Raw genomic sequence first — 14,620 nt, 5'->3', positions numbered from 1 at the left:
AGCACTGTTAAAGTCTAGATTGTTTCACCCTTAGTTCAATGTAAAATTTTTTGGAAAAAAATAAATAATTTCCCTACCTACCCTATTTTTTCCTTGCTGGTAGCAGGAAACGAGAATTCTGGTATTATTTTTTGGGAGCATAATATTACAGAATGAGATTAATCAGTATAGATAAAATAAAATACATTGATCCTTTCTGGAGTTGTAGGACTTTGACCAATATGTGATAGTGAGAATTACTTTGTGGAATTTCTACAATAACTCCATTATGCTAAGTATATGAACCAATTGTAATCTAGAATGGGGTGCCTTGTATGGTCACATATCTCATGGGTTTAAAAAAATAACACTGTAACCAGTGCACCCCCACACTTTCTAGGTCAAATTTACTTTCACTTTGTATATTTGTACTTAAAATAGATCGAATTTACTTCAGTCTCTATTTTCATTTTCAAATAGGTCTGAGAAGATGGAAGAATTAAAAAGACGATTAGAGTTCAATAATATTTCAGTGCAGAGCCAGGTAGGTGGCTCTTCATTACTTCATTAGACAAGTGGTAGCAGACTTCTGGCTTGCTGCATACTTGAACAAGATAACCATCTACCTAGGGCCCCAAAATATATGTCTGTCTACCGTTACATCTGTAAACAATAAGATAGATAGGTTGGTGTTTTATCAGAGCAAACAAAGTTGGAAATAACATAGGACCTGTGTGCTTATTTGTCCATTCATCTGTCCACATATTTTGTAACCACAACTCCTCATAAACCACTCTATTCATTGAATTTTGTGAAAATGTAAAGTTAAGCATGGAGAAAGGGGATAATTAATGGCAGGTCAATGCCAAGATAGTTATAATCCGCTTGAATTGGGGAGGGGGAGTATTCTTTTGTGTAAGCTCACATGCAGCATTTTAGTTTTATTTTGTTGGTTTTTTATACTCTGTCACACAAAGTATTATCATGGTTATGTGATACCATATGACTGTTTCATGTTGTCTGTCTATCTATTTGTCCATCTGTCATCCATCCCCTGATGGTTTTCAAATGATAACTTGAGAAGAGATCTATGAATGTTTTTGAAACAGCTATTTAGTACCATAAAATACAGGTTATAATTAAGTTTAATTTTTTATCAAAATCTGAAATGTAATTTTTGAATTATGCTATATTGTATTTTGAACATTTTGCCATTTCCTTTTTTTTCACCATTACCTGGCCGGGTATCACTCATGTTCCATTAAGGCCACAAAAATTCCTAGATTCCCATCTAATTTTTCTGTAAATTTTGACAGGGGACTAATTTTATTTTTTATTTTTTATTTTTTATTTTTCCGACACCAATTGTCACTTGTGCCGAAATAGTAGCATTGTTGTTATCATCTATGTGTGCTTGGTGATCAATTTTATCAGGATAAACATATCGAAAAAGTATCTACTGAAGTATTTGTGTCTCTGTTGTTACACCTGTACCAGTTTTTATCAAGTTTGAACCATTAACAAAGAAATAGGAGTGAAAAACTATGATTTAAAACTGGAAGTTACTAAATGATGATCACACCCGTAGCTAGGGGGGGGGGTTCTTGGGGTTCTTAAGAAACTCCCTCTTAAAAACGAGTAAGCACTATTAAAAGTCTCAGTTTTGTTTAATTTGTGACTATTAAAGTTGATAAGCACCTCAGGGTGTGTGAGGTGCAGGATTCACTCTGCGAGTCTATATAACCCCCCCCCCCCCCTACAACAAATTTCTGGCTACTGGCTTAACAATTATTATAAATCAGGTCCAGACAAGATGTGGAATATTTCAGGAAATTTGAGTCAGGTGTTATTTTTCATAGACCATTTTAAAATAAAAAATAATTGGGGCGGGCATGAACAATTTGGTTGGGCAGGGATGAGAATCTAGGAATTATGAGCTATTTTTTTCAATTTTAATTTTTCTAGAACTTGACTTACTAAAAAAATAGTAATGCTGAATTATATATCTGAATGATATTTCATGTTACATTTAAATCATATCTTTTTCTTTGAGAAAGCTGGAAATGTTTTCAACATAACACTAACTACCTCAGTTATACAATAAAAGAGATTTTTGGAATGAAGTTTAAAAAGGGAAGATGATTTAATATTAATTATTAATAGGATAACTATTTGAAAGGAGTGAATAACCACAAGAACTTAATAGATATGTACCATATATTTTTGCCTAATATGATGTCAGCGTTTTGGAATTTACAGTTCTAGTACTGATGATGCTATAATAAGGAGTTTACACATTTTAATTTGAATGGTATATTGCTAGTTACAACATGTCTCGTTATAAATAAGAAGAGAGATAGAGTTCTTTTTGGAAGAAGTAAAAATTAAGTAGCACTTCAGCTTCACTTCATGGGTAAAAGGCCTACATATTTTTATTTTTGATATTTTGTTTAAAATGTCATAGTAAACAGAAATTAACATGTGGTTTTTCATATAACCTGTGCTCTTAGGAGATAAAAATTATATAGAATGCACTGTAGATTTCAAAATTAAGGGAGATAACTCTGTAAATGATGCTGAAATACAATAGAATCTACTGGATTTTCAATGTTGATTATCTCCTAAGAGCAGGCAGATTGGAATGAATAATTACACATTTCATAGTATAGACCCATAAAACAACTTAATTACAAATATAAAAATATGTAGCCTTCTTTGGTGTGTATCACATTTTTCAAATTTTGCATGATTCTTTAAAAGACAACTACTTAACTCATAACCATACACATGATACATGTCATATACCTTTAAACTAATGTAAGTAGAGATGATGAAATGTTGAAATGGAGTTTACATTTGTTTCTGTTGCACTTTATATTCTGATTGTAAAAGTTGCATTTGTGTGTTTGCATCATTTCGATTCTGTTGTTCATGCAGTGTTCAAGTACATTTTGAAGCTATGTTCGGAAATTTCAGCTACCGTTAATCTTTCGTCAATGTCTATATCACTTGCTTTAATATAAACAGTTGTCTTGTTAATTAGCTTCATGTATAAAGTAACTAACATTAATTTCACTGATCACCAGATGTTTAACCTGAATTCAATGAAATTAGTTTTTTTTAATTTATATTTTTGAATGGGACTGTAATCTCCTGTAAACCTCTCCACAGAAAGTTGTAACTTTGAAATTCATTTCATGTTATGATGTTACAATGCATTTTTCTTTTGTGGTGTCATAATTTACGATTAACTTTACTGAATTTAGTTATTTTTAGGAAAATGGGAGATTTGTACCTCTGGATACCAGGTCACATATTTAGCTGTTTTTTGTTGGCCTGTAATTTCAATGACTTTTATACACACTGTATGTCTTTTTAAATTTAACCTCTTAAACTCCAGAACTTTTACTAGTACAGGATTTATGAAGATCTTAATTTTGATTCCACAAAACTTTATTTCCACAATGAGCATAGGGAGTCTCTACTTGAAAAATGATGGCTTTTGTAATAACTGTTATAAACAGCCTAGCTATTGAAATTGTGGTGTTTTGAATTGAGTTATCTTTCTTAGCACCCTACAAAACCATATTGTAAGCCATTTAAAAATTTGCCCAGGAATCAACCTCCTAGTCTCATTCATTCAAGATATATATAAAACTGGGTCTTAATATGACAGAAATTTAATGATTTCAACCTGTTTTTCGAAAGAAGACTTAAAAGTGATAAAATTTGTTTAGTCATTCCCTGTATTGTTTTCCGTTCATGAAAAAATGGTGTCAAATTACACATTATAAACATTTATTCAAGAACATGATTACATCAGCTGTTGTTTTCTTGAGATCCCCCAAAAATTAATATTATTGAACTAAAGACGATAAAAACTGGTTATTGAAAAAATAAAAATTCTCTTGAGACACTCTTAAGAAAGGAGAAAAAAAGATTTGGTATATTCTGTAAGAACACTAATTATTTTTCTATACTATGCTTTTTTTTTCGTTCTTAGAACTTATGTGTTTATTCCATTATTATTTCATAATTATATAAAGATTTTCTGTAAAATCCATTAAATTTTCCTGTAACATTATCGAAAACAGGTAATTAGAAAAAAGACTAAGTCATTTCATTTTCTTTTCTCTAAATGCTCTTGCTATATTGATCAAGTTCTGTTTTTTTTTTAGTTTGAAAAAATAGTAGTTTTATCAATGGTTTATTCTTCTGATAATTAAAGGCAATTTTGGTGTAACAGCCAAAAATAATTCTAATTTAATTACGGTATTCAAAATTTCGAAGTTAGGACTTAAGTGAGCAGATAAAGGGAATACCTTTGAACATTTTTATTCCCATACAATAGCCTTTATACATATACATTATTCATAATAATTAGAGATGGAAAAAATATTTTAAGTAAACAATATAGAAGAAAACATATATAGATAATTAATGCATTTTGACATAAATTCAATAGAATGCCAAGAATTTTTCAATTATGTCAGTTTAGAAAATTAATATTGGTAAGTCTATGTTAAAAATATTGTGTAATAATTGACAGCTGGCGGCAGTCTTTGGGAAATGAGTTGAAAAATATGTTTAGGGAATGCCATGACAAATTATTGGTATGATTATCAGTAAATTTTTTTGAAAATATTTGTTAATTTTGTGCAAATTTTGGCCATGATTGGCCTAATATTAGCCTGGAACCCACTTTTTTTTTTGAAAATTCTTGCCCTTCTCTGTGTGTTTACCTGACTGTCCATGATAAACAATTAGGTCACACTTTTCTTTGTAACAATTTGTCACCATCACCTGTTAAATCAACAAAGCAGTAATGTAATTTGAAACCCTTGCAAATCATCTTCCTGTGTGGCAAAATATGGGGTATGATCAGAAGGCAGTGGGTCATTGTAGTTATTATAACATACAATTATACCCTGTATGGTAAACCCTGGCAGTGTTTTAGGAGACTACTTTCTGGTGAAGTCCTGGGGCAAGTGCAGTTTTATTGAGGGAAAAGTTATTCATTGTGCTTCGAGACACTTTCCCTTATTCAAGTAGCAAGCTTGATTTTTTTCAAAGGATTTGTAAAATTTGAGAAGCAAACATCAAGTGTGGGAAGGTTAATCTTCATTTTGAGCTTTCCAATGGAAACCTAAAATAAGGAAAAATCCTAGAACACTGCCTGGGAATATATTGAAAAATTAAAGTAATAGAGAAATAAAATTAATATCATTTGATTAATGTAGTGGGCAAATTTGATTAAGCTAATTGCCGAACCAAGAATAATAGAATATGAATTAGGAATTAATTAGTTTTGCCTTATAGATATTTAGATGCATTAAATTTGCAAGAAATAAATTGATTTAAGAAGTACAGTAAGTTCAACTAATTGTGAAATAGTTTGAAGAGGTCAGATATAAAGTTAATGTTGGAGTTAATGCCCCAGTGTTTTGATTGACAACCCCAGAAAATTTTGCAACTTCTTTGTTATGATAGATATTAAATGAATTTTTTTTATAGAAAACTTGACATTATATTGCTCTGGTCTCGTGAGGCAAAACAAAATATGTCTGTTTCCTAATGTAAAATGTTTTTGAAAAATAAAATAATTTCCCTACCTACCTACATACCCTATTTTTTTTTCTTGTTGGTAGCAGTAAACAAGACTATCATTATCATTGGCCTAAGACAATGTCTTTAATGTTAGAAGATATTTGTTTTGTGACGACATAACTTGTTTATTCTATGACATCACTTACTTTATACCTGTTATTACATGTACCGGTATTCATGTTTGTTGAATGGTCTTGAAGAGAACACTTTGATATGGAGTAGGGATTATGTATTTAAGCCAGCACTAGGGAGGTAGACCTAGGGTAAGGCAGGGTAGGAAACTCACTCAAATTCTAGCCAGTCCTAATAAAATTTTTCAATATATTTACTATATGGCTACATAGATTGTTGCTAAAATTAGCTAGCCCTGCAAAAAAAATAGCCAGTCTCAGGCTGGTGTGCAGGCTACTATTTCTAACTTTGGGTAAGAGACACACCTCTTAAAAATCATTGGAACGTTTGTATTCAGCATTTTACAACAATCTCATGTAAGCAGCAAAGTAACTTGGATTAATATCATTCTATTTCAAATGAAAGCTTGATAGGCTTTAGTGAAATTGAATATATACCGATATATATATTTGTTGAATGATCTTGAGAAGAACACTTTGATATGGAGTAGGGATTGCATATTTAAGCCAGCACTTAAGTTTCACCATACTTGATATTTCCTCATCTTATCTTTACAAGCAGCTGTAGCAATATCCTTCTTTTTAAGTCGCTAATATTGTTAGCGACTTCTTGCACTCGAAATGTCAGTACTTAATATTTGCATATGATTTGCAAGAATATGTAGTTATACTCCAAGTAATGCTGCAGATCCTTGCTGTGTTTACCGTCACAGCATCATAGTTCTAGCTTCATACGAGATAAAAATGTACCTCTAAAGTATCATACATGTGTGTTCTACGTGTGTTTCTTGCTTGTAAAAGAATGGGAAGTTTACATGAAATGATCGGTTAGCTTTGAAAATTACCCAGTTTCCGATTCAGGCACTGAGGCTCATTACAAGACTATATAGGTCATATGCGTTAGCACGCCCCAATATTTATTAATATTCATTGTCAGCTGCTAAATCTGGTTCCTAAACTGGTTTCCTGCTCAATACCATAAACGACCCAGAGATTGATACATAATACCTTTTTAAAAACATATCATACACATGTCTATGCATGTTTTTTGCTTGTATTAGAACAGGAAGTTTACATTAAAGGATAAAATGATCGGTTAGCATTGAATTTATGTAATATTGCCGTAGTTTCCGATTCAAACACGGGCATTTGTTACAATTGAATATGTAAAGGTCATATATATTATCAGGACACCGATATCTATATATGGCCATTGCCAGTTGTTTAATCTTGTTCCGGATGATTGAAAATATTCTGGTCATAATGATTACAAAAGAGTATAATTTCAAGGAAACAAAGATTTTAGTGGAGGTCTCCCGATTTTAAAGCATGGGATTTGTACCATTTTGGACATTGAATGTAAGCCAAAATAAGTGACAGTGAATATATGATGATTATTTATTAGCGACTTTGAAGAATTCAGTCTTTGATGTATATAATTAAGTTCAAGCAGATTTGTACGGATTACGGAAATTTAAGTACCATTCTCTGTAAGAATCAGGTAATTGGTAGCACAACATTTTACTCAATTTTGGTCTTTTTTTTGCCTCAAATATATTCAATACATCGAGGAAACAACTGAAAAGCTGTTTAAATTTATTCTGAAGTATATGTGAGGTAGATATTTTTAATGCTTATATACATGTAGGGAAAAAATTGTGGGAAAATTTTACTGCCATATTTCCATAGTGAGTTTAAACTAAATTTGACCTATCAATATCTTAAAAAGGGACTTTATGAAAAGCTTGGATGGTTAATTCTGGAGGTTATGAGGTATACATTCTTGGATACTGCAATAAAATATCTGTGTTTTTCCTTCATATGTGATACCTTATACTCATTTTGCTTGATTCTAAGACAGAGCAGTTACTGTTCTCTACAGATTGCATGAATATTTTACACCTAAAATAATTTTTATGCATATGATAGCATACATTCAAAACAATACAATAATTGCCAATGCCTTCCTTAATACTAAGAAAGCTATGCATGGCCTTTGGTAATATAATTAGTGCAATATTTTTTGGAATTACATAAAAAAAATACTCTAATCTTGTTTTAGGGTAAAATTTACTGGATGGGTAAGTCCTGTTCATTTTGCCCCTCCCCTTTTTTGGTTCTACCTAAGTAACTGTCTTTTGCAAACTAAGAAAGTTGGTTTATGTGAACAAAAGTACTTTCAAAGTGCTAAATGGACTAAGTTCATGGATGTATGTAATTGCATAATTAAATAAGTCCATTATGATGTTTTCTATGGTTCTAGCTTCTAGCCTGTCTTTCACTCATCTTTACAGGATATCCGTAATGACAGTCATTATTGTATCATAAAATAGCTTAATAGGAAAATATTTTGCTTAATTATACAAACACATTCAGTTACCAAGCTGTGAAAAAAATCATATTTTTATGAATTTACATGAAAGGTGTCATGGTCGGGTTCACTCTTTGGTCATCCAGTAGATAGGGCTTGTAAGTCACATTCTCAATAATTGTTTTGTTCGGTATTTTTATTGATGAAAAAATTTAAAACTGAAAACTGATTTGTATTTTGTTTACTACACCTGGGTACATCAATATGATGCAACTCTCTGTATTTTTTTTTATTTGTTAAGAAAACAAGGCAATCTGCTAGAGATGCCTTATAGGGTATGTAAGTCTCGTCACATGACTCCGTGATTTCATGAGAATGGGTGCTCATCTCCCATTCAAATGCATGGAGATTCGTCATTAACATAGCATTTAGTTCAATGTTAAAAGCAAAATATATTTTTGTGAAAAAATACTGATAAAAAATGACAAATATCTAGTTCTACTGAATAAAAATGTTAAGAAAAGCATAGAAATAGAAGACTTTGCATAGTGATACAGCGTTTTCATTTTCCGGAAGTGAACAATAAAATGCAGACCGGTCTTCGAATTTCAATATGTTCTACATCTAAAATTCCGGAAGGAAAACTGAAACTAGAACGAGACTTACAAACACAATTGAAAGTAATCCTTCTCAGGACATGGAATCCCAAAAGGTGTTGTTTTAATAGATATGTAACTTATCTTAGGTTGGGTTTCATCCTAGGTCTGAATAGACTTGGGATGACTTGTCTGCAGGAGGAGTTTTCTATAACCATAAATGCGAAGTTGGAACTGCTTGGTTATTTCTTGTTCACAATAGTGTCACAATATCAGTAGTTCTGTTTGGTATTTGCCCTGGGCAGCACTTCCTGTCAGACTGAAATCAATCCCTGAGTGGTTCTAAGGCCATAGCTTAAATTTCATACAATAGTGATTATGAGGACTTTGTCCTTTATCAAAAAGCATCATATTTATCCTTCTACACACAAGTGGTTTTGCTTAATAAGATTGTAGTGATAACTCTATAAACCAGAGGCTCACGTGAACCTGTATCGCTCACCTGGTTTAATTACTTGCTAAATATTTCATATAATTTTGCGTAAATTTACAAGGAATTTTCCTTAGATGAAGATTTTCTTGCAATTTAAAGCATTGGTAAACAGGAATTATTGCATGGGACAGGTTGGAAAGGGGACATAATGCATAGTTTGCAACCCCAACATACTAAAATCCGGAACCAGGCCTTTAAAAATGCAGAAATTGCCATTGTTTTGCGGAATCCATGAAATTTCTGCAAAACACAGCGTTTCTTAGCCTCCAACATGATTACTTTGCTAAAAAACTAATCTTATTAAACTAGGCATTTCACATCCAGTTTTGTATGGAAATATAGTTTACAAGGCACATAAATGCAAACAATGTCCATCAAATCTTAAGAATTATTTAAATAGACTGATTCATAAAGGATATAAATTCGACATTGTTGTCAGATCATTAAATCTTGTCTTTGTAGGAAAAAATATTGATACTCTTATTAGATCATTACATTATAACTTAATCATTCATATTTTAGCATTTTAGTCATTGCACAACTTCTTGCTAGACCAACATAGTCTATGATGTTGCAGTTCTAAATCCTTTGGAAGTTTTGTAACTGATATTTTTTGTGTTGGGAGGCTTGAAGATTTGTCATCCTTATTTGTGTCCTGAGCTTGCTTTCAGTAACTGCGAGCATTCATTGTTTATACCTCATTTGTTTGTCTTCTATGTTATTGTTAATAATTGTTGAGGTACTTTTCTAATGAATTGGATGTATTTCAGGTTGATTTTTACTGTGTGTCTAACTTTGTATTTATTTTAGCCTTTGACCGTATAGAGGGGGAGGGTTTGGATCCAACAAAACTAGTTTAACCCCGCTGCATATTGTTTGCGCCTGTCCCAAGGCAGGAAATATAGTCACTGGCATGTAGTTGTCTTTTTTTAAAACATTTTAGTTTCTTACCATAAATGATAAACTGATATAGTATTGAGGAAGGGCCGGACCTTTTTCGGGATGCTGGGATCAGAGGTTTTTAAGCTCAGGATTTCGGGATTTCTGAGAATTAAGCCCGGGATTTCGGGAAATAAATCCACCGGGAATCGGGATTTTAGCAGTTTTTAAGTTCCTTTGTTGTTCGGGATTTCGGGATTTAGTAAAAATAAAGTCGGGATTCCGGGATCAGACCCCTTCCAGCCCCCCCTCAGTATTGTGTTCACTGATTTATCCACTTTGTTTTTATTGGGGCAATTTAGAGCTTGCTACATGGAGGAAATTTCCCACTTGTTGAAGATCATGTAGCGACCTCTAGATGTATATTTTCTTGAGCGGAAACTTTGGTTAAGTTAAGATCCACAGTGGCAGCCATTTTGAAATGGCAAAAGAATCACAAGCTTTCATCTCCTCATGCCAACGATCATTTGTTTCCAGTTTTGTTTCATTTGGTCAAGCGGTTTCCGAGAAAAAGATTTTTACATGTTTTTCTCATAGGGTCCAATGTTAAAGTAAGATCCTCGGTGGCGGCCATTTTGAATTTCCGATTGGCACCAAAATCACAAACTTACATCCCTTCATAAAAGTGAACATTTGTGTCAAGTTTTGTTTAATTTGGTCAAGCGGTTTCCGAGAAGATTTTTACATGTTTTTCCCATAGGGTCCAATGTTAAACTAAGATCCTCGGTGGCGGCCATCTTGAATTTCTGATCGCCACCAAAATCACAAACTTTCATCCCCTCATATCAGTGAACATTTAATAGTGTCAAGTTTTGTTTAATTTGGTCAAGTGGTTTCCGAGAAGAAGATGTTTACATGTTTTTCCCATAGGGTCCAATGTTAAACTAAGATCCTCGGTGGTGGCCATTTTGAATTTCCGATTGGCACCAAAATCACAAACTTTCATTCGCTCATATCAGTGAAAATTTGTGTCAAGTTTTGTTTAATTTGGTCAAGTGGTTTCCGAGAAGAAGATTTTTACATGTTTCTCCCATAGGGTCCAATGTTAAACTAAGATCCTCGGTGGCGGCCATCTTGAATTTCCGATCGGCACCAAAATCACAAACTTTCATCCCCTCATACCAGTGAACATTTGTGTCAAGTTTGGTTTTATTTGGCCCTGTGGTTTCAGAGAAGAAGATTGAAATGTAAAAGTTTACGGATGGACGATGGACGGACGGACGGACGACGGACGCCAAGTGATGGCAAAAGCTCACATGGCCTTTGGCCAAGTGAGCTAAAAAGGCATCTTTCTATACTTCTGATTTGGAGTTATGAACAAATTCATATGCATTTACTTGTGAACTCACAGGGTTGTTCTGGTATGCTTTGAATGAGAGATAGAAATACCCATTCAGGTCATGTGAATTGACTTACAAGCCCTTTTACAATACTTTCCATGTCTGTGGAAGCATCTAATATATGAGGGTACCACAAAGCATCCTATCCTTTTCCCTTCATATTGGTACTTGTCTCTTTATGAGCAACTCATGGGTGTTTCTGGAAAAGCAGAAATGCCTACCCTACAGGTGCACCTGGTCCAAGCTCCCAGTTTTTATTGGAGTCCGATTTGCTCATTTACTTTTGTTATTTTGTGTGTACAGTGAAACTTCTCCAAACCAGACCCTCAGAAAACAGGTCTTCCCTTCAAAACCAGCCGCTTTCAAAAGTCCCGGCCGATATACCTGTGTGTTTTGTCTTCAGTAGACCGGCCATTGTCCGGTTTTTCACAGTTTTAGTTACATATTTAAAAAAAAAAAAACCTCTCAATTCTGGCCACTCGTTTTTTGTTCACCTGTAATAAATGTGTCAACAAAACTGTAAATGATTGCGTAATATTAGGTAATTAATAATTCATTCACTGTCCGGTTTGCATTTTATCAGTGGGCAGATGATAATTAAAGGGGACAGTAGTTTAAACAACAAAACTAATCCAGACATTACATTTTGTCACTGGTTGGGTGTTAATTGCTGTGTACATACGTCAGACAACCAGGGTCATTGAATAGTACGATCTTTACTTTACGATCTTTTAACTGTCAATTAATGTGACCTGTACCCAAGCCAAAGCAACATATTGGTGAAATTATTAGACTTTATTAATAGGTAATTTACGTAACCAATACAAATAATTAATTACCATCAATAGCCCTTTGATCTTTAATACATATTCTTTCAAAACCATGAACATTATTTTGCCGGCAGTACCGTTCGTAAAGTGAAATCATTTACGAATGATGCAAGCTTTGAAATGTAATAAAAAGTTTTGAATTGGCATTAAACATGTCTCAACCAACAAACTGACAAGATGTAGGGTTATAGAACACATTAATGGAAACAGCTCTCAGAATGCATTGCTATTTTTCACAAAACCGACCACCCCTAAAAACCGGATATTTTTTCTTGTTCCGGTGCTGGCCGGTTTGGAGAAGTTTCACTGTATTATTTTGGTTATTTTATGTTCTTTGTTGTGTGTGTCTGTTTTCCATGTCTGGTCTTTGTCCCTTGATCACATTCTTTTGATTTCCACTAGAATCTTGGTTTCCTTGAATGCTCTTTTACAACAATAATTAACCTTGGAAAGATGAGGTTCTTGTTGGTCAGCTCATGTACATCTATACATGTCGTGTAAGTATATTTAGTAATTATTGATATTTGCTCAACTCTATGGGGTTTATATGCTTTTTAAAGAAGTATTAACAAATTGACCTTTAACTTATTGACCGACTTAACCATTACATTGACCTTTAACCTTGACAATCAATAGCATTTCCTATTTTTTTAAGGATAAATTATGAATCAAGGTTTAATACTGTAAACATATTAATTTTTGTTGTTGCTTCTTTTCGTTAATTCTGTTTTTTTTTCATGATTTAAAAAATGTATTAGCATTTCGTGTTGTTAAAAATAAATATTTCATGATTATCTGTCTGTTCACCAGGAAAATAGCGAAATTCATACACTATGAAAATGAATATGTTCACAGTAATTCAATAAAAGATGTAGATTCTAGCAGGCTCTCACACAATAATTTGTGGACAGATAAATAATTTCAATACTTCAATAATTCCTTTCTAAAAGTGTTACTGAGAAAGTACGTAAATTCATGGATACCAATTTTTGGGGATTAGGGAGGAAACACAAGTTGGTTGATTCTTGAATTTGTGGTTTTGAGGTTTTCACTATACACATCAATGAAAATCTCTTTTTCGATGGGAACCAATTTTTGTTATTTTGCTTACCCATGGAAACCACGAAAATTGGTACCCCACGAACAAAAGTACTTTCATAGTATTCAAGATGTTGGTCTGATTTAGTTATAAATAGGCCAAAATGATCGAATTTCTTTAAAAAAAAGTCATCAGACCTGCACATGGCCTAGCATTAGAACAGAAATTACTATATAGGTAGCAGTGTTTTATCAAATGTTCCCAGTGTAATAAATATGGACAATTCACACTGAAATAAATTCGCTAATTTCATTCTGGGACTTTCTCCTGCCAAAAACCTCACAACTTTGATATCAATCCACCAAATCAGTGCATTTAAAATTCATGTTGAAATACTGATTAATTATAAAGAAACTCTATATACTAAATAGGATAATCAATTGGTTATCATGAATAACCAAAATATGATCACTCATTCCAAGAATGCTTGAGGATTTAACTCGTGTGCGAAACAAGTTCTGCACTCCTGTTAAATCTAGTTGTTCTTTGGCACTCATTATAATTCTTTGGTTATTAACTAATTGCAGTTAATTATCCTATTAGTCCAAGCTTATTAAGTTATGTACAATTTTATTCAGTTATTTCAATATGAATTAAATGGAGCTATTTGTACTCAAATAACATTTGACTTAGTTGATAAGGCACTGCTACTGTGAAAGTTCGTTAATTCGTGGATATTGTGTGGATTACGTACGAAACACAAGTTCATGTATTCTTGAATTCGTGGTTTAGAGGTTTTTCCGTATACTTATCAATGGAAATCTCCTTTTCCTTGGGAACCGAATTTCATGGTTTGGCCTACTTACGAAAACCATGAAAATTTATACCCCACGAACAATAGTACTTTCACAGTGTGTTGTTTTGTTGCTGATGTCTTGACCAACAGGAATATGTGAGGCTTCTTATAACTTGCATGTTGCGTCTGCATTTAAAGTTCAAACAATCACTTTCTAAATACATATGTCATTTCCTAAATATGTCATTTCTGGCAGAAAGATTTTGAGCTATTTATGTTTTACAGCATTTACTTATGTAGAATGTTGCTGATGCTTCATCCCCATTAATTTTAAGTCAATCTACCTGACTCATGGTTTTATTTTAGAGAGTTTTGACAATTCCTCTTTTTTTCCCTGGCTTTAATTGTTCGGTATGCAGTGATTTTTATAAATTTGTTTAAAGACTGCCTCCCTCGTTTTATTTTTGGGAAAATTTGCATTGTTTTCTTTAAATCATAAAACCTTAGAGACGTGTTAAAAGTACATAGAATTGCCTTTTGGATAACATTTTGGCTTTAG

General features: G+C 32.9%; 1 protein-coding gene across 1 annotated transcript in view; it reads left to right on the top strand.

Moving 5' to 3' along the window:
* LOC148621163 (focadhesin-like) overlaps positions 1-14,620 on the top strand; it is a 270,468-nt gene that overhangs the window by 3,020 nt on the left and 252,828 nt on the right. The window contains exon 2 of the mRNA XM_088575257.1: positions 460-523. Within this exon, the coding sequence (XP_088431383.1) occupies positions 470-523 (54 nt within the window). The 5' untranslated portion in view covers positions 460-469. The remainder of the gene's footprint in view (positions 1-459; positions 524-14,620) is intronic.

This window comes from Perna viridis, chromosome 3 (assembly GCF_037379345.1).
Source record: "Perna viridis isolate PV_CMFRI_1.1 ecotype Kerala chromosome 3, ASM3737934v1, whole genome shotgun sequence".
Classification (NCBI taxonomy): Eukaryota; Metazoa; Mollusca; class Bivalvia; order Mytilida; family Mytilidae; genus Perna; species Perna viridis.
Note: the sequence above shows the minus strand (reverse complement) of the source record. Positions and strands in the feature narration are given on the sequence as shown.